The sequence below is a fragment of the Salminus brasiliensis genome, chromosome 3 (assembly GCF_030463535.1).
Source record: "Salminus brasiliensis chromosome 3, fSalBra1.hap2, whole genome shotgun sequence".
NCBI classification, from domain to species: Eukaryota; Metazoa; Chordata; class Actinopteri; order Characiformes; family Bryconidae; genus Salminus; species Salminus brasiliensis.
Genome location: NC_132880.1, coordinates 41,219,607 through 41,239,596, shown reverse-complemented (window position 1 = coordinate 41,239,596; position 19,990 = coordinate 41,219,607). Strand labels below are relative to the sequence as shown.

Below are 19,990 nucleotides of genomic sequence, written 5' to 3'. Positions count from 1 at the left end.
CAAATTGATTTGAGAGGACAACACATCTCCATATCCATATTTAACTGATATCCATTTGAACAGTCTATAATTATATATATATATATATATATATATATATATATATATATATATATATATATATATATATATATATATATATATATAGTCTATAATGACTTTAATGTTGCGAAAACTAAAGTTTAAAATATTACCATACCGATTTGACACAAAAATAAAACTTTAGACCATAAAAGGTTCTGGGGCTTTAGTTAATATGCTGCAGTTTCAGTTGAATTACCTTCATTTCTATCCCTGTGCTCCTCTCTGCTGCTGCTAAGTGCAAAGCTATCTTATTTAGCTTCTTCTCCATGTGTGCATCACTTGTAGTCCAACCGGGATACTTATGTTCCTGTAAAACATAGGTTACATACCCCCCCCCCCATTTAGTTACCCATGGTCTTTGACATACAGTGAGAGTATATTATGATGTATATATTACTTAAAAAGTAAAAAAAAAAAAAGATTTAAAAAGTACTATGCTGAAAATGGTACATAATGACCTACCACACAGGCTTTTCTGTGGCTCACACTAGACATGTGGTCTAAATGGCACCTGACAGAGCAAAGTTCACAGAAGAACAGTTTCTTTTTGCCATGGGTCACACATGTAACAAAATTCACCCCTGAAAAAAACCCAAATAAAAACAAAACAAAATTAGTATTCAATTATTAATATAGATACATATATTTGTGTACATGAGTATCAGAGTGATACTACAGCATTTTACTAAGCAAAAAAATGTATTGCTTCAGTGTTTGACAGTGAGTCTACAACCCAAAGAGCCTTTTATTTGTAGTTAATATTCTACTGAAAATGAAGTTTGCCAATCACAATAACAATGCACAGCAAAATTATTTATTGTCAGAGGTTACTGACCAATTAAAGCAGTCTGCTTTTTCATTTTCTCCTTTTTTGGCAGTTTTGTAGATTTTAGATGGCTCTGCCCCTGCTGCTCTGTGGACACAAATTGACACAAATTGACACACACAGACACACACACAGACACACACACACACAGACACACACACAGACACACACACAGACACACACACAGACACACAGACACACACACAGACACACACACAGACACACACACAGACACACACACAGACACACACAGACACACACAGACACACACACAGACACACACACACAACCCATAAATTCACACACATACACAGAACGGGTCAAATAAGTATCGAACACGTCACCAATTTTCTAAGAGAATATATTTCTAAATGTGCTATTGACATGATTTTTTTTTACTTTTAAAGAAATCAAACCACAGATGTGCAATAATGAGAAATGACAGAGAAAAAGAAAATATTGAACACAAAGAAGAGATCATCAAAAAGCCATGGAATGTAATGACACCATCTGAAATCTATCAGTAATTAGAAAGCATTCCTGCCACTTATCACTTAGTGTCAACTGGTTCAACTGATGGCCTATAGAAAGGTGTCTCCTTACTAAGGTGCCACACAAGAAATTGCTTATGATGGGTAAAAACAGTGAGCTCTCTCAAGACCTACACAGCCTTATTGTTGCAAAATATACTGATAGTATTGATTATGGAAGAATTTCTAAACTACTGAAGGTCAGTTGGCCATAATCCGTAAGTGGAAAGAACATAATTTCACCACAAACCGGCCACAACCAGATGCTCCCTGCAAGATTTCAGACAGAGGAGTGAAACAAATTATCAGAAGAGTTGTTCAAGAGCCAAGGACCATCTGTGGAGAGCTACAGAAAGACCTAGACCTAGAGACCTATAATCTGCAGATACAATTGTTTCAAAGAAAACACTAAATAATGCACTCAACCGCCATGGACTGTATGCACCCTCACCATGCAAGACTCCATTGTTGAAGTAAACACGTTTTAACCTGTTTTTTATGTTCAGCTCAACAACATTTAGACAAACCTGTAAAACACAGGGAGAATATAATCTGGTCAGACGAGACCAACATTGAATTCTTTGGATGTCATGAGGTCATATCACCTAAAAACACCATACCAACAGTGCACTTTGGAGGTGGGAACATCATGGTGTGGGGCTGATTTTCAGCATATATCACTGGTACGCTTCATATAATTGAGGGAAGGATGAATGGACAAATGTACAGAGGCATTCTTGATTAAAAAAAAATAATAAAAAAAAAAGCTGCTGCCATCTACCAGGATGATAAACTGAGGGTGGACATTTCAGCAAGATAATGATCCCTAACACACAGCTAAGGAATCTCTCAAAGGGTTTTAGAGAAAGAAAACAAAGCTGCTAGAATAGCCCAGCCAATCACCTGACCTGAATCCAACTGAAAGTTTCTGGAAGGAACTAAAGCTCAGATTTCATAGAAGGAGCCCATGGAACCTTTAGGATTTGAAGAGTGTTTGTGTGGAAGAATGGGTCAAAATCACACCTGAGCAATGCATGCGACTAGTCTCCATACAGGAGGCGTCTTGGGCTGTCCTCAACAACAATGGTTTACTTTGTATGAAGTATTATGGTATGGTTTGTTTTTGTTTTTGCATGTGTGGCTTAGATGGGTTGATACAGACATCTGGTGACATCTGGTTGAATTCCATGTTAATAGCACCTTTAGAAATATAGTTACTTTGGAACTTCAACATCTCTATTTGTATCTCACTTGTTTCACCACTGGTTTGAGAAGCTTCTAGTTCCTGTTCATTTGTCGAATTCTCAGCACCTGAAGAACAAAACAGTACAAAGACAACATAAACAAACACACAAAAAAAAGGATAGAGATGCATCGCCATCATCAATGTGTTGTCATTTTTTATGGAATAGAGCTATTTTTTAGCAATAGAGCTAATCCTATTTGGTCACTCAATTAGCTAAAGAACAAAAGTTGATGGCCAGTGAAAACTCTCGGGTTGGGACAAAATTTGCCAGTGAACATTTTTTTGCCCAATATATTCAAAGTAAAAAAAAAAAAAAGAGAGGATTACAAGAAATCATTTGCTATGAATGAAAAAGAAATCTGGTTAAAAATAAAAGAGCAGGAATAAGCTTTTTGCTCATTTACTAGGGGGTCTTAGGTGTTCATATCTTCTTATATTGTTGATTTCTTGTCTTTTTACTAATTACTGATTGTGTAAAGCTGCTTTGTGACACCAGTTATAAAAAGCGCTATACAAATAAATTTGATTTAAAGGAATAATCAAATTCTAAACCCATCCCTTCCCCGAGGGGCTTCCTTGCCTGCCTTAAGTTACATCTTTCGTGGTCCATATGTGCAGAGCTTAATCCTTTCAAGCTCTGTCATGGCCACCTTTTGGGTAGCTCAAACTTCTTTTAACTTCATGTTTTTAGACTAACTACTATCTGTTCCTGGCCTTGAGTCACTGAGCATCAGCCGTTGTTCCTAATAACAATCGCTATTTTTGCTCTTCTGCCACCAGAGTCGGCATGTTTGCCTAGCCGATGACCTTGATAAATCCGAACCAGATATGTTCTGTTCTTTTTCAAACACAGATTAAAGCTGTTCCTGTGTTCTGAGAAGCACTTCCCTTCTCTTAATTCATGCATAAATTATAAAAATAAGAAAGACTTAATACAGCTGGATAAGGACCTCTACATTTTTTCACGCAGCAAAATTCATTTGGTCAAATACATACACCACAAATCATTCTTTTTACCTGTTGCAATGTGCTCCTTCTTTTTTGGACAGTCATTTTCCACCACCTTTTCCACAATAAATATAAATATATTAACATACTTTAAATCATTTTTTAGTTACAATCATACTCAGAGTGCACTACTACTACTACTATAATAATAATAATAATAATAATAATAAAAAATGACAACCTTGATGTGTCCCCAGCCTTCGAGATCCTGTACAATATGTGCTTTTGCCTCGAGCTCTGAGATTTTACAACTCAAGCTGAACTGTCCTTTCCACATTTCCACAAGTTTTGGGTGTTTAACTTTCTGTTGAAACAACACATACAATAATATCAAACCTAAACACATGAAAGCATCAGGTCACAAAGAGGACTCTCAAAAAGTTAAAGCAGGCATAACATTCAACATGTTTTGGGGAATATGAGCTCAGGGTAGTTATACAGAAGCACAAATAGGCATTTTTCTCAATATAATGCATTTGTATAACAACTTACCATGTAGCTGAAGCGGTGGCGTGGGCTGATCAAATGGCCTATATAACTACTGGTACTTAACACCACTTTACAGCATGAGCACAGGAAAGAGTTATGACCAGAAAAACTACGATATTCTGTTATCATACTCAAGCCTGAAAACAGAAAGAGACAGAATTACAAACAAACACAAACCCACACCAGAACGTCATGATCACTTATGAAGTTGGCGTACAATCGTTTTGCACTCTGTTACAACTGATCAGTGAGTTAGCTTATTTTATATGTGCAGCAAACCCGTGGCATCTGTGGTGTCCCGGACAGAGTTCATTCCAAATCAGGGGTGGGCAAAATATTCTGATTCAGTGGCAAGAAAACGTCAGGTGTTAGCATACCTGGAGTCCTCTTAGAAAAATGAGTTGCAAGGTGTGGACTAGAGCTACTTTTACTGATAAACACTGAAACTTTGAGTTCACTCCGCACAAAAAGGATACATGTATGTGAGCCACACCTTGCCAAAAAGAGCTTTCAGAGGATCTATGATCAAAAACTGTGGCTACTCTGCCAAGAAGTGGGTGCCCAGTCAAAATGACCCTAAGAGCACAATGGAGACTCATCAATGCAGTAAAGTGGAGGGTGGGGGTGAACCAGCTATTAATTCCAGGGGTTCACTTACTTTTTTCTTATTTTAGGCAAATTATATTTGGTAATACACATTGACTTCTAATTCAGCTTAAATTCAGCTTGACATTTTATGACAAATTAATGCAGAATGCCATAAAATCTACATACTTTTTTGATACCGTATAATCGTGACATTGGATGAAGGTTGGCAGAATCTCAGAAACGAAAGGAGATGTTCTAACTTCGTGGGATGCTTATGTGTGTGATATTAGCCAAGCAGTGACAAAGGAAAAGTACTAACCAATTACAGGCTGTGTTCTTTTGGGACTGGTGAGGTAAGCCCATAAATGAGGTGAACTCCGAAGAGCATCAGAATCTGGCATAAAAAAACGCAACACATTAAATGATGCATGTATTGATTTTTGTAATTTTATATGAACAAGACAAACTACTTGTATACACACTGTGTTTAAGTGTTGTGTCACATTTGGAGTCATCAGTTATCACAGTTTCTCTTATAGCATCACATGGTCCATCCGTTTTAATTGCACTTGCTGAAAACACAGGAAATTCAGCAACTAGTACAAATTGATACAAAATCTTTGTGCGAATTATTAAAGAGGTATGTACTTTCTAGTCTCTCATCACATCTGGAGACATCAGATGAGGAAGCTTCCGCTGTGTTTTTGTCGCTGATCTCTGAAGAGATTTTGAGTAGAGAGTCCCTCAGCTTTGTCAAAGCTTCAATCACATCACATGGACGAAAACAAACAAACAAACAAAAACACAAAATAAAATGTGTGTTATGTGCCCATCATCCAGTTTTTTTGCTAGTTACACAAAAATCTATTAAGTATGTAATGATATAAGAATGCGTCGCTGCTCACCAGCTAAATTAGGAGCACTTAATAAATTATGGTAATCTTCTGCATCCAGCTCTAGTACCTAAAGGGTGATAATCAGCATAAATAAAAGGGACAACAATGTGTCCCAATATTCATAATTATTAAACATGAATATTGGGACAATCAGCTTATTATAGGCAATTTAACAAAAGGTGAAAGGGGTATGGCAACTTAAACATGTGTCATTCTACACAACATAAATCATTAAAAAAATAATTAATATTAATATAAATTTTTATTAAACTTGCTCCAAATTTGTTTAGTTACAAACTAAAGTTTTTACACATACCATGTTTTAGTTCTAGCTGAGTTTCAAGTAAAGTTTTCCTCCAGTTATTTGCTGTAAAAAAGCTGAAATGTGAACTGAAGGGCTCTACTGGTCTCACATTTAATGAATGTGTTAATTTATAATGTACTAATTTTGTTCTTCGAAATCTGGGGTGTTTCATAAAGAATTCACAGAGCGACAGAAACCCATTTCCCTGGCAGATAAGAACATCCTATGTAAGGGCCATATGTTTTACTTCAATCACTAGAATAACAACCAGCCTATATAAGCAGGAAGCATTTTGCATGGTTGCGTGACCTAAAGTTTTTGTATAAATATGTCAGAGTTGATGAGCTGGAGTAGAGGAGTAACAGCAAACAAAAAAAATGTAAAAGCAACAAGTAATACCTGTGTCTTTCCAGCCCCTCCACTCCACTCCACCATAATAGCATGGCTTCTCAGCCATTTTGTCTTTACCTTTTTTTTGGCCAGCAGAGGAGCGTATTTTACTGATTTCTAAAGCAAACAAAAAAAACAAGGGTGCAAATAAATGAACAATCTGTGTAAAGGTTAGTCATGAAAACTGGGTATAACATTGTTGGTGGTCCGTCTATATTTACCAGATATACTTTTTGATGATCACGACCGGTCAGATGTTCAATTATAGAGATCTCTTTAAGTGTCTTTGTGCAGGACACACAGAAGTACAATGGTGGCTGCCCATCAGTGTGACACTCAATCACAGAATTCAAACCTAAATGCACACAAAAGAATGCAAAACAAACAAAACAAAAAAAGTGAAGTGTCAAGCAACTGAGCAGTTGTTTCCGTAGGTTTATACTAAAAGTCCAATATACAAAACAGAACATTGTAATGTGTTCTAGAGCAGGACATTACAAACAAGTTGGTGTAGGAACTTCTAATCCATCTACAAGCCCACAGCCTTATTACGAATATGTATATGGAACTAGGGCTGCACCGATCCAATCCTAGGATTTGATATCGGTCCAAATAGCTGGATCGAGTATCAAAGAATTAGGTTGATCCACAGGGCTGATACGTTCACTGAACACGATTCCTGCACTGCCAATATTCTAGGCCTTAAAACCCAGGATCAGAGTAACCTAGACACTCAAAGTAAGTGCCTGGCAACGCAGTACTATTTCCCTCAAGTACATGCAGAAAACTTTACATTAGCAATTCAGATTATTTTCATTAGCCTGACAATTAATCCAAGACGTCCTAGAAGAGGACCATTTCCTGCTATGTACCATCCAAATATTTAATAAAGTTCCTAAAGAAATGGTGCAAAAATCACATCAGCTCCTTAGTCAATGAAAGGCAGATACAAAACTTTTTTCTCTCAATGTCAAAAGGTATAAATACTAAGGCACTGCAGAATAATGTGTTCCTATAATGTGGCCTATTCAGACTGCATTAGAGAAGACTGTCTGTCCCAGGCTAATTTGGCCTGTGACTTATATAGGGTCTGTATATGGACACTAGGACAACAGTTACCTCTATGCATATTTTGTTTTTACAGTTGTGGTTTTGGTCCTGCTTATCAAAACCACAACTTAGATTAATGGCCAAAAAGATGTGGACACCTGAACATATTTGAACAACATTTGAAGTGTTGATCAAACAGCTCATTCCGAAACCATGGACATATGGTGCATATGGTGCATCATATGCTGCTGCGTGTTAGCGCTTACAGAGCCGTGGCTGTCCGCGGTTACACCGAACACAGGCATCACACCGGCGGGCTTCTCCATCTACCGCCAGGACAGAACGCTGGACTCTGGTAAGGGCAGAGGCAGTGGGGTGTGTGATGGTGAACTCTCGATGGGGATCAGATGTAGCGGTTCTAGCCAGTCACTGCTCTCCAGATATTGAACTCATCAAAGTCAAAGTTCGACCCTATTTTCTACCCAGAGACTTCAGCTCAGTCATCCTTACTACAGCCTATATCCCTCCGTGATGCAGCTGATACTGACATCAATCAATATACTGACTCAATCACAAGCATTGTACCAAAGATAAATGTTAGAACATTTCCCAACCAGAAGCCCTGGATCAACACTGAGGTCCGAGCCAGACTAAGAGCTGGGACCACAGCCTACAAAACTGGTGACCCAGAGAGTTACAAGATAGCCAGATATGACCTTCAGAGGACCATCAGGCTGGCCAAAAGGAACTACAGGGACAGAGTGGAGTCTAACTACCGTGGGTCTGATCTTAGATGCATGTGGAATGGTCTCCGCGCTATCACTGACTACAAAGGTGGAGGGATCGGTGATATGGGGTTGTCCTCCTTGCTTGCAGATGAGCTAAATGCACATTATGCTCGGTTTGAAACAAACAATACCTCCCCAGCTACGAAACATCCAGTAGATCAGGAGAGCTGCGCTCCATCCATTTCTGTGTCTGAGGTGGTCAGATCCTTCAAGGCAGTTAACCCACGCAAAACACCTGGTCCTGATGGCGTTCACAGTCGGGTGCTAAGAGCATGTGCCATCCAGCTGGCTGAGGTTTTCACTGACATCTTTAACCTTTCCCTAAGACTGTCAGTGATTCCCTCCAAAGAAAAGGGTACTCTTTCTAACTGTCTCCAAAGAGATGGATACTTTCTAGTTCCGCTTAAATCCAAAGCTTTTTAATGTCCCTTTTTTAAAAATATGTTGACATCCACAAAACTGAAGATGCCAGAATGCTCTGCACTGCCGATATCCTAGGTCTCAAAACTCAGGATCAGAGTAACCTAGAGACTTGAAATAAGTGCCTGGCAACGCAGTACTATTTCCGACAATTAATCCGTCGTCCTAAAAGAGAACCATTCTGCTATTCAAAAAGGAGCTGAACCTGGACAAATCCCCACTGAAAGACTACTATTGCTGCTATTAGTTTTAGATTTAAGAATTAAGCTGCAAAAGTGTGAAACAAAAGATCAAGTGAAAACTAAGAAACACTGGCAAACAGCAATTCACAGCACTGTTGTGGTAGGACGCACAACTTTTACTTCCATTAATTTCCATTACAGGAGTTAATCTTTTTATAACCACAAATGGGGAAAGGTACGCACCAGGTGAAGTACAAAATACTGGGCTTTATAAACTGTATAGCAGCATCCTTCAAACCTTTTGACTCCTGCTGGAATGCACTGATCATCTATCAGGTACCTCTACCAACAGGATTTACCCTGCCTTGTGGTAAGTGCTTACAGTGGAGACCTTTCTACTACCATGTATCAGTATAGTGGATTTTTACCCAAAAAACATAAATTGGCCAATAATTTTCGAATTAATCACATCACATTAAGAATTACAGTAGTTCTGCAAAAGGCTCTGTATTTGGAAATACAGAGCTTACACATGGTTGCAACAGCCCATTAAGGCCAGAGTTTTACTCCTCAGACATACCAACTCAGAGAGGGACGTAGACAAAGCAGAAGCAGAAACAGTCCTTTTTTTGGCCCACTGATGTCAAGGCCATTCCCATGCATTCTCAGATTCTCCCCTGTTCACGAGTAACATCGCAGCCAAATAATGAATGATGAATAGCTTTGTATAGCTGAGGTTTGGGGGTGGTTTATATCCAGCTGTAACTGGGGATTGTTGTCCATCAAAAACAGGCCAATTATCGTGCTAGCGCACCTTTCAGAGACACAATTATACGGTTGCCCACAATAGGCCCTATTGTAGTAATTTTTTTTAAGGCAGTGTTGTAACAACAACACTTCAGCAACCATGAAATCATTATAATATATACACAACGAGGCTCCTTATAAATGACAAAATTAATAAACAAAACCATTTCTTTACTAAATAAGTCAGATTAATGGCCAAAAAGATGTGGACACCTGAACATATTTGAACAACATTTGAAGTGTTGATCAAACAGCTCATTCCGAAACCATGGACATATGGTGCATATGGTGCATTATATGCTGCTGCGTGTTAGCGCTTACAGAGCCGTGGCTGTCCGCGGTTACACCGAACACAGGCATCACACCGGCGGGCTTCTCCATCTACCGCCAGGACAGAACGCTGGACTCTGGTAAGGGCAGAGGCAGTGGGGTGTGTGATGGTGAACTCTCGATGGGGATCAGATGTAGCGGTTCTAGCCAGTCACTGCTCTCCAGATATTGAACTCATCAAAGTCAAAGTTCGACCCTATTTTCTACCCAGAGACTTCAGCTCAGTCATCCTTACTACAGCCTATATCCCTCCGTGATGCAGCTGATACTGACATCAATCAATATACTGACTCAATCACAAGCATTGTACCAAAGATAAATGTTAGAACATTTCCCAACCAGAAGCCCTGGATCAACACTGAGGTCCGAGCCAGACTAAGAGCTGGGACCACAGCCTACAAAACTGGTGACCCAGAGAGTTACAAGATAGCCAGATATGACCTTCAGAGGACCATCAGGCTGGCCAAAAGGAACTACAGGGACAGAGTGGAGTCTAACTACCGTGGGTCTGATCTTAGATGCATGTGGAATGGTCTCCGCGCTATCACTGACTACAAAGGTGGAGGGATCGGTGATATGGGGTTGTCCTCCTCGCTTGCAGATGAGCTAAATGCACATTATGCTCGTTTTGAAACAAACAATACCTCCCCAGCTATGAAACATCCAGTAGATCAGGAGAGCTGCGCTCCATCCATTTCTGTGTCTGAGGTGGTCAGATCCTTCAAGGCAGTTAACCCACGCAAAACACCTGGTCCTGATGGCGTTCACAGTCGGGTGCTAAGAGCATGTGCCATCCAGCTGGCTGAGGTTTTCACTGACATCTTTAACCTTTCCCTAAGACTGTCAGTGATTCCCACATGCTTCAAGAGAACCACAATTGTTCCAGTTCCCAAGACTCCGACTATCACCTGCCTGAATTACTACCGCCCTGTTGCACTGACATCAACAGCTATGAAGTGCTTTGAGCGGCTGGTCAAAACCCACATCTGTTCCTCGCTTCCAGCCACCATGGACCCTCACCAATTTGCATACCGCTCCAACAGATCCACTGATGACACTATTGCACTGACAGTGCACTCTGCCCTCACACATTTGGACAGGAAGAACACCTATGTGAGAATGCTATTCATAGATTACAGCTCAGCATTCAACACCATCATCCCGGCTAAACTCATCCCCAAGCTCACAGACTTGGATTTGAAGTCTCATCTGTGCAACTGGGTCCTGGACTTCCTAACAGGTAGACCCTAGGTGGTGAGAGTAGGAAACAGCTTCTCGTCCACGCTGACTGAGCACAAGGGCTCCTCAAGGCTGTGTCCTCAGCCCCCTCTTGTATTCCCTTTTTACACATGACTGTGTAGCCAGACACACCCAACATCATTAAGTTTGCTGATGACACTACCATCCTAGGCCTCATCACAGATGGAGACGAGACTGCCAACAGAGACAAGGTCAGTGCCCTGTCAGAGTGGTGCTACCACAACAACCTCAGTCTCAACATCAGCAAAACTAAGGAGATGATCGTGGAATACAGGAAGCTGCAGAGGGGTGGTCACTCTCCCTTATTCATCAATGGAGCTGAAGTGGAGAGGGTCAGCAGTGTTAGGTTCCTCGGGGTACACCGCACCGAGGACCTCTCCTGGTCACTCCACACCAACAAAGCAGTGAGGTCTGCCTCCTGACATCCTCACCAACTTCTACAGATGCACCATAGAGAGCATCTTCATGGCCTGCATCACTGTCTGGTACGGCAGCTTGTACTGCCTACGATCACAGGGCTCTGAAGAGAGTGGTGAGGACAGCAGAGTCCATCATAGGCAGCAAACTTCCAGACCTGCAGGACATCTACCGGTCCCGCTGCCTGAGAAAAATCCAGAAGATCCGGTTGGACTGTAGCAACCCAGCACACGGCCTGTTCACCTTACTGCCATCAGGCAGGAGGTACCGCAGCATCCAGGCCACAACAAACCGGCTAATGAACAGTTTCTATCCACAAGCCATCACATTTCACCAACACCACTGCATTCGGACACTTTATTATCAATACTATATCTCACTGTTATGGACAACATCACTAGTCACTTTATACAACAGGAATAGACAAAATCATCCTACATATTTATATTTACAGACTATACCTGTCTCATAAATGTACATATCAAAGAATTTCGACAAGTCTTTGTATATTCTGTATTTTGTGTATATTTTTATGTAACTTTATTTTTAATATGTTTAGTATGTATACAGTTTGTCCTCCTGTAGAGCATCAACCCGAGCCTCACCACAAGCATTTCAATGCACAAATGTCCTGACATGTTGTGCAGATGACAAATAAACTTGAAACTTGAAAACTTGAAACATTTACTGCTAGAACTGCCTCTACTTTTGAGGTGTTCCTGGAAGGACTTCTCTAGAAAAGAGACTTGTGACCACTGTCTTTCAGTTTTACAAAAGTACAGTGTATAGTCTGCCAATTCTCGGTGCACCTCTGCTCTCGCCGTAGACAAAGCAAAGCCTCACGTTTTATACCCTGATAACATGTCACATGTTACTGCCCAAGTGTACTCATTTGGGGTAAAAATCAGCCCCCACCTTTGCTTAAACATACATAGTACAGTAAAGAGATAGCTGGATCAACAACATCTCTGTAAGTTACATTTGAAAGTATGGTAAAACAGTCTCCTAGAGTTTCATTCACACGTTAGATACACAATCTTATAGAGGTAGACCTGGGAACAGAACTTGCTCTTTTTTCCCCATTGACAAGCCAATGGGATCCCCACCATACTATACCCCAATTTCAGGTCTATGAACAACAGCATATGTGATGAATTTACCTCACTTTCCACTAGATTATGGAACATGGCTGCGAGGTTCTCTTCACCGCAGCCACAGGAGCATTAGTGAGGTCAAACACTTTACCAGAATGCAAACCGGCCCTTATTAGAGCATTGCTGAGTGAACATCTTCCACACATAATTTAGCAAACCATTTCTTTAAACATAAGATTAAAAAAATCGGACCAGAAACCTGATATACAGGAATGTTAACAGACCGCTCAAAAATAGTTTTCAGAGAACTGGCTGGACAAAACAGAAGAAAAGAAGAAAAATAAAAGTTATAAATGATAAGTTGAAGTCACAAAAAATAATAGCACGGTAGCTCCACAAGCTAGTGTTAGCTTTTAGCCTAGAAACTGTAAGCTTCTTCAGCTTTAGCTTCAGAGTTTGATGGACTCAAACAACTTGGATTTTGTCCATTTCCACTCCTTCAGACTGTAGGACCTTGATTTCAAAATGAAATGCAAAAAGTAAAAAAAAAAAATATATATAATCATCTGAAAAACATGACTTTGGAGCACTGAGCAACAGTCCAGTTCTTTTTCTACTTAGGTAGGGTAAGAGACCTCTGGCACAGTCTCTGGTTCAGCAGTGGCTTGATCTTAGGAATGTGGCAGTTGTAGCCCATGTTTGAAGGCTCTTGCTGAATGGACACCAGCCTCAGTCCACTCTTTGTGAAGCTATACCAAGTTCCCAATACTTTAAGGCGGTGGTCAGCCCTATTGCTCAGAAACTATTTCCTTCCAAATGTTCTGCTTTTAAATCAAATTTCCATTAACATGCTTTGATACTCTACAAACAGCCAGTCTTCAGTGTGCTGAACTAGACCAAGAGATACGCAGTATTTATGCTATTTGAATAGAAATTTAATACATTTAAATGAGCTATAAGTCATACTTTCACAAAAGTGAAACAAAAAAGGAAATTTCACTTAACATGTGATGAGCACAAAATGAGTGTTTATGTTTTTGAATTAACTAAAAATTAATTTGAGGTTTTGAGATGCACCTGTATTTCAGTTACGCTCATTTTATTTTAAAAGGAGGAGACGGTGTTTGAGGTTCAACCATGCTTCAACAAAATTATTTTAAAAAATAAACTTATGAAACAGGTCTGGACAGAAATAATGGTATCCTTAACTTAATATTTTGTTGCATAACCTTTTGAGGCAATCACTGCAATCAAATGATTCCTGTAACTGTCAATGAGACTTCTGCACCTCTCAGCAGGTATTTTGACCCACTCCTCCAACAGCTCCAGTTGTCTCATTTTTCAAAGGGTGCCTTTTCCAGATGGCATGTTTCAGCTCCTTCCAAAGATGCTCAACAGGATTTAGGTCAGGGCTCATAGAAGGCCACTTCAGAATAGTCTAATGTTTTCCTCTTTTTTCCCTGCCATTTTTGGGTGTTTTTAGCTGTGTTTTGGTTCATTATCCTGTTGCAAGACCAAAGACTTGCGACTGAGACCAAGCTTTCGGACACTGGGCAGCACATTTCTCTCTAGAATGCCTTGATAGTCTTGAGATTTCATTGTACCCTGCACAGATTCAAGGCAGCAAAGCAGCCCCAGAACATAACAGAGCCCCCTCCAGGTTTCACAGTAAGGACAGTGTTCTTCACTTGATATGCTTAATTGTTCCCCATCTGTGAACATAGAGCTGAAGTTGCATTTTTGTCTCATCTGTCCATAGGGCATTCTCACAGAAGCTTTGGGGCTTGTCAACATGCAGTTTGGCAAATTCCAGTCCGACTTTTTTATGATTTGTTTTCAACAATGGTGTCCTCCTTGGTCGTCTCCCATGAAGTCCACCTAGGCTCAAACAATGACGGATGGTGCAATCTGACACTGATGTTCCTTGAGCTTGAAGTTCACCTTTAATCTCTTTAGAAGTTTTTCTGGGCTCTTTTGTTGCCATTCGTATTATCCATATCTTTGATTTGTCATCAATTTTAGGTTAGCTACAGTCTCATGGATGCAAAATTTCTGAATAATATATGCAACCGTAGTCACAGGAACATCAAGCTGCTTGGAGATCTTTTTGTAACCTTTACCTTCAACATGCTTGTCTATAATTTTTCTTTCTAATCTCCCGAGACAACTTTTTCCTCTGGTCCATGTTGAGTGTGGTACACACCATGTCACCAAACAGCACAGTGACTTCCTGTTGCCCTATATATATATATATATATATATATATATATATATATATATATATATATATATATATATATATATGCCCACTGACTGAATACAAGATTGTAGACACCTTTGATGCTAATTAGTGGACACACCTTGATATAACATATCCCTTTGGTCACATTATTTTCAGGGGTACCATCATTTTTGTCCAGGCCTGTTTAAGGAGTTTACTTTTTAAAATAATTCTGTTAAAGCATGGTTCAAAATCAATATCGGATTTTCATTTGTTCTTTTTCTGGGGTTATTTATTATTATTTTTTCATATTAAAGTTAAAGTTATTTCGGTGATCATTGTAGGTTTTTCTTTCATTAACCAAGGGGTACCAACAATGTTGTCCACAATTCCAAGCTTGATTTACTGAGGCCTCCTCTCACAAATGCAGATGTAATTATGTCAATGGATCAGTCTGCTTTTTTCTATACGCCACAGAGACGAATGTGAATTGCTCAACTGTATCATCCACTACATCCATCTGGGAGCACTTGGTCTTTTCTTCGGTATCTTCACTCATTTAGCTCTTTCTAGGTTGTTCACCTGTAGACAATGTTCAAACAAATGTGTGGGCAGGCTGCAGAGCACTTTCCCTCACCTGCCCACTACAAGCATAAAAAAGAAATTCTCTCAGCAAAGAGAAATCCACACTTCTCACAGCGTGCGGCACAACAGCATCCTGCTTGTCAAATTGATCTAATATTCCACTTCCTAATCTTCTTAGCACAATTCCTCCCTTAATACAGTCTGGAATAAACGTCCATTAGTGCCAGCATTCTTTCAAACAAACTTCCTCTCTAAACACTCTTTCCTTTCTTCTCAAAAGTTCCTTGGGTGTTCTGTCGAAATGGTTTTCCTCAGGATTCCACAGCATCAAATCAAGCACCGTGGTTTGCATGAGGGCCACTATGAACCTCTTCTGAATAACAGCTCTAACTCTCCACTTATATATGCTGGTTGTTTTTTGTAAACTGAGGTAAGATATATGGTAATTTCCTCTGACCTTCCATGACTTTTCAAGTACGAAAAGTTCTCAGTTTTTCTTTTGATATCCTATGTGTCACTGTTAAAATAAAGCTGGCATAAAATTGAGACGTTTCATTTATTTTTTTGTACACTGCTCAAAAAAAAAAGGGAACACTTAAACACAATATAACTCCAAGTAAATCAAACTTCTGTGAAATCAAACTGTCCACTTAGGAAGAAACACTGATTAACAATCAATTGCACATGCTGTTGTGCATATGGAATAGACAACAGATGGAAATTATTGGCAGTTCTGCAGGTGGGGACCACAGACTACTTCTCAGTACCTATGCTTTCTGGCTGATGTTTTGATCACTTTTGAATGTTGGTGGTGCTTTTACATTCATGGTAGCATGAGACTACAACCCACACAAGTGGCTCAGGTAGTGCAGCTCATCCAGGATGGCACATCAATGCGAGCTGTGGCAAGAAGGTTTGCGGTGTCTGTCAGCGTAGTGTCCAGAGGCAGGAGGCACTACCAGGAGACAGGCCAGTACACCAGGAGACGTGGAGGAGGCCATAGGAGGCCAACAACAGGATCGCTACCTCCGCCTTTGTGCAAAGAGGAACAGGACGAGCACTGCCAAAGCCCTGCAAAATGACCTTCAGCAGGCCACAAATGTGCATGTGTCTGCACAAACGGTTAGAAACCAATTCCATGAGGATGGTATGAGGGCCCGACGTCCACAGATGGGGGTTGTGCTCACAGCCCAACACTGTGCAGGATGCTTGGCATTTGCCAGAGAACACCAGGATTGGCAAACGTGCCACTGGTGCCCTGCGCTCTTCACAGATGAAAGCAGGTTCACACTGAGCACATGTGACAGACGTGACAGAGTCTGGAGATGCCGTGGAGAGCGATCTGTTGCCTGCAACATCCTTCAGCATGACCGGTGTGGCAGTGGATCAGTTATGGTGTGGGGTGGCATTTCTTTGGAGGGCCGCACAGCCCTCCATGTGCTCGCCAGAGGTAGCCTGACTGCCATTAGGTACAGAGATTAGATCCTCAGACCCCTTGTGACACCATATGCTGGTGCGGTTGGCCCTGGGTTCCTCCTAATGCAGGACAATGCTAGACCTCATGTGGCTGGAGTGTGTCAGCAGTTCCTGCAAGATGAAGGCATTGAAGCTATAGACTGGCCAGTCCATTCCCCAGACCTGAATCCGATTGAGCACATCTGGGACATCATGTCTCGCTCCATCCACCATCATCACGTTGCACCACAGACTGTCCAGGAGTTGGCGGATGCTTTAGTCCAGGTCTGGGAGGAGATCCTTCAGGAGACCACCTCATCAGGAGAATGCCCAGGTGTCCAGGGAGGTCATACAGGCACGTGGAGGCTACACACAATACTGAGCCTTGTTTTAAGGAAATTACATCAAAGTTGGATCAGCCTGTAGTGTGTTTTTCCACTTCAAGCTTCAATGAACCAAACTGCCATAGAATGACATCACATTGTAGCTGGATTCACCTTCTTGGCATCAGCTAAAATCTTTAATATCCTTTTCATGTTCTCAAGACACTTCTCCCCATTAGAAGCAATGAGTCTCTGGACCAAGGCAGACATGCACTGAACAAGTGTGTACTTGATAGGTGCCCTCTCAAGCATCTTTCTTACAGTTGCACTCAAGATATTTCTGCAGTCCATTTTAAACTGCAGGTTCCGCAGTTCACCAAATTTTCCCATTTTGAAACAGTTGTTTCAAAAGATTCAATTCTCTTCACATCATGGTGGTTCTCCTTTTTAAAGAGATCAATCTTCACCAGCTTTGCCGAAGTCAAAGATTCTTTAATGATCTGTGGCTTGATAAAGCGCTGCATGAGACCTCTTAGATTACAATGCATATTCTCACATAAAAGCGGTATCATTGGTCATCTGTCTGGTATGTGGCCAAAAAGGAAGCTACTTGTTCATTTGTTCAAGGAAAAAGTTCATTTGAACTGTTAGCAAGGGGTCTTTAGTCATTGATGTCACAGTCTCATATGATGCAGTGTTTGGCTCTTTAAATTCCTTTTAAATGATTTTTCCAAGATAAGTCTTCACACCCGGTAACATTTCCAAAGCTCTTTCAGACACAGGAACATTTTGAGGGGGAAATTTGAGGGGGAACTTGACGTCGGTGGCTCCACATGCACTGGAATTGTCTTCTCTCCTTGCAGGACAGTCTTTGAGTAACCAGTCTTGTAACTTCCAGTCATTGGCAAGAAATCCTGTTCTGAATGCAGGATTAACAATGTGCAACTTTCAATGTTCAAAAGCACAGAATTGCAGTCCGTTTTTAACTAGTCTCACACTGAATTAACAAATTTCCAGTTCACGTTGAGGCCATCCATTGACACTTGCCACAGATGACGCAATTTCATTAAATGAGAGCTAAAATATGTTGTTACAACTATCACATTACATAAACATCCATTTGCTTGTGGTTTAGACTTTCATCATAAAGGAGCACATACTCGTTGAATTTCGACACGTTGAAATAGCATGGGCTTAAAATATGGCGCCATGACATGTTAAGCACACATTTGCGCTCTCCACATGTTCGCCATCAGGAAACATTTCCTGGAAGTCTGCCCACATCCTCGCATGAACTTTATGAATAATGCTTGTCCATTACATTTAACATCCATATTATTTCAGATTTCAGACAATGGTTTTTCGTCACGAAAGAGGACAGTGTTGAACTTTGAGCAGTTTCCCCTGACAGAACTTGAGATCTTGCCACCCAAAGTAGTGGTTAATTCACCGAGCTCATTGCTGCGTTTTTGAGTTGCGAAGTTCCTGTGAAAACTTTTTTTCAGTTCACATTGCTTACTTCCCTTCACATGGCTTTTCAATGCTGACTCACCCATATTCCCAATGTCAAATTTCTTCATACAGGAACGGCATGCGGCCATGTGCTTATTTGTGTCTTGTGGCTGAAGCCAGTCTGTGTAGTCCTCATTTCTCAGCAATCACTGGTTAAAAGAACATTTCCCTGGCATTCTGATTAAACGAAGCTCGACTGGGAGAGATGTGTAGTAGCTGAATGACTGCCTAGGCTAGCTAACAATATAATGCTTGTTCGTAACCCTGGGAAAACAGGCAGCGATTGGTCATGTGAAAAATTATGCTACTACAAAAGTTTGTGTTTTATATTATAAAATTAAATGAAGATGGGAGCTCATTACAATATTTTCCATGACTGAAGTACTTTTTTCAATTTTGTTATTTTCAGTTTTTTTTGTTACTATTCAGTACTGGATTTAAGCATGTTTATTTTCAATGACTTTTCACCATGATCTTGCCATTTCCATCGAGAACTTCCTGGTCTCTTCCTCTGCAGAAGCACAAAGCCTTGGTGCAGTTGTGAAGGACCAGTTATCATTCTCGACTCATGTGGCAAACCTGATTCAGTCATGCAGATTTCTCCTTTACAACATCCAAAGAATTCAACCCTTCCTCTCTACAGATGCCACCCAGGTGCTTGATCAGTGTCTTGTCATTTTAAGATTTGACTACTGCAACTCCCTTCTGGCTGGTCTTTCTATGCGTGCCATAAGGTCCCTGAAGTTGATCTAGAACTGATCAAGATACTCCAGGCCAAAAGCGGATACTGCACCATGCAATTTTGGTGAAGCGGGCAACAGCCTCAAAAACTTATCTGTGTAAGACACTGTAAAGTTACTCTACCACCTCAACCCACATGGTTTCTCTTAGCATGACCAGAAACTGAACAACACTTCCCAACTGTAGAGGGAGAAACAACAATTGTCAACCTAATGCTGCTTCAAAAATACCCTACAACATAAGCCTGGTTATTGAAACAGATTTGGAATGAATGCCGGAGACATCAAGGTCATCTATTTAGGCAACAGGTGTGCCCAGCCGATTCTTCATTTTCAATGCCCCACTCATGTTCAATTATCTTACCACTGCAAGCGCAAACTACTCTTGGGCTCTCTCGTATGATGCTAAAGACCAACAACAGAGCTCTACAAATAGAGTTATCTG

General features: G+C 40.6%; 1 protein-coding gene across 4 annotated transcripts in view; it reads right to left on the bottom strand.

Moving 5' to 3' along the window:
* The window catches only part of LOC140552168 (uncharacterized), a 54,307-nt gene that overhangs the window by 14,579 nt on the left and 19,738 nt on the right, over nucleotides 1–19,990 (bottom strand). For all 4 annotated transcript variants that reach the window (XM_072676237.1, XM_072676238.1, XM_072676236.1 and 1 more), the window contains exons 34-46: nucleotides 6,583–6,716; nucleotides 6,371–6,478; nucleotides 5,677–5,734; nucleotides 5,420–5,530; nucleotides 5,254–5,343; nucleotides 5,091–5,165; nucleotides 4,187–4,320; nucleotides 3,876–3,998; nucleotides 3,704–3,749; nucleotides 2,692–2,751; nucleotides 920–997; nucleotides 547–665; nucleotides 281–391 (exon numbers count right to left, since the gene is read on the bottom strand). In XM_072676237.1, coding sequence (XP_072532338.1) covers nucleotides 281–391; nucleotides 547–665; nucleotides 920–997; nucleotides 2,692–2,751; nucleotides 3,704–3,749; nucleotides 3,876–3,998; nucleotides 4,187–4,320; nucleotides 5,091–5,165; nucleotides 5,254–5,343; nucleotides 5,420–5,530; nucleotides 5,677–5,734; nucleotides 6,371–6,478; nucleotides 6,583–6,716 — 1,247 coding nt within the window. The remainder of the gene's footprint in view (nucleotides 1–280; nucleotides 392–546; nucleotides 666–919; nucleotides 998–2,691; nucleotides 2,752–3,703; nucleotides 3,750–3,875; nucleotides 3,999–4,186; nucleotides 4,321–5,090; nucleotides 5,166–5,253; nucleotides 5,344–5,419; nucleotides 5,531–5,676; nucleotides 5,735–6,370; nucleotides 6,479–6,582; nucleotides 6,717–19,990) is intronic.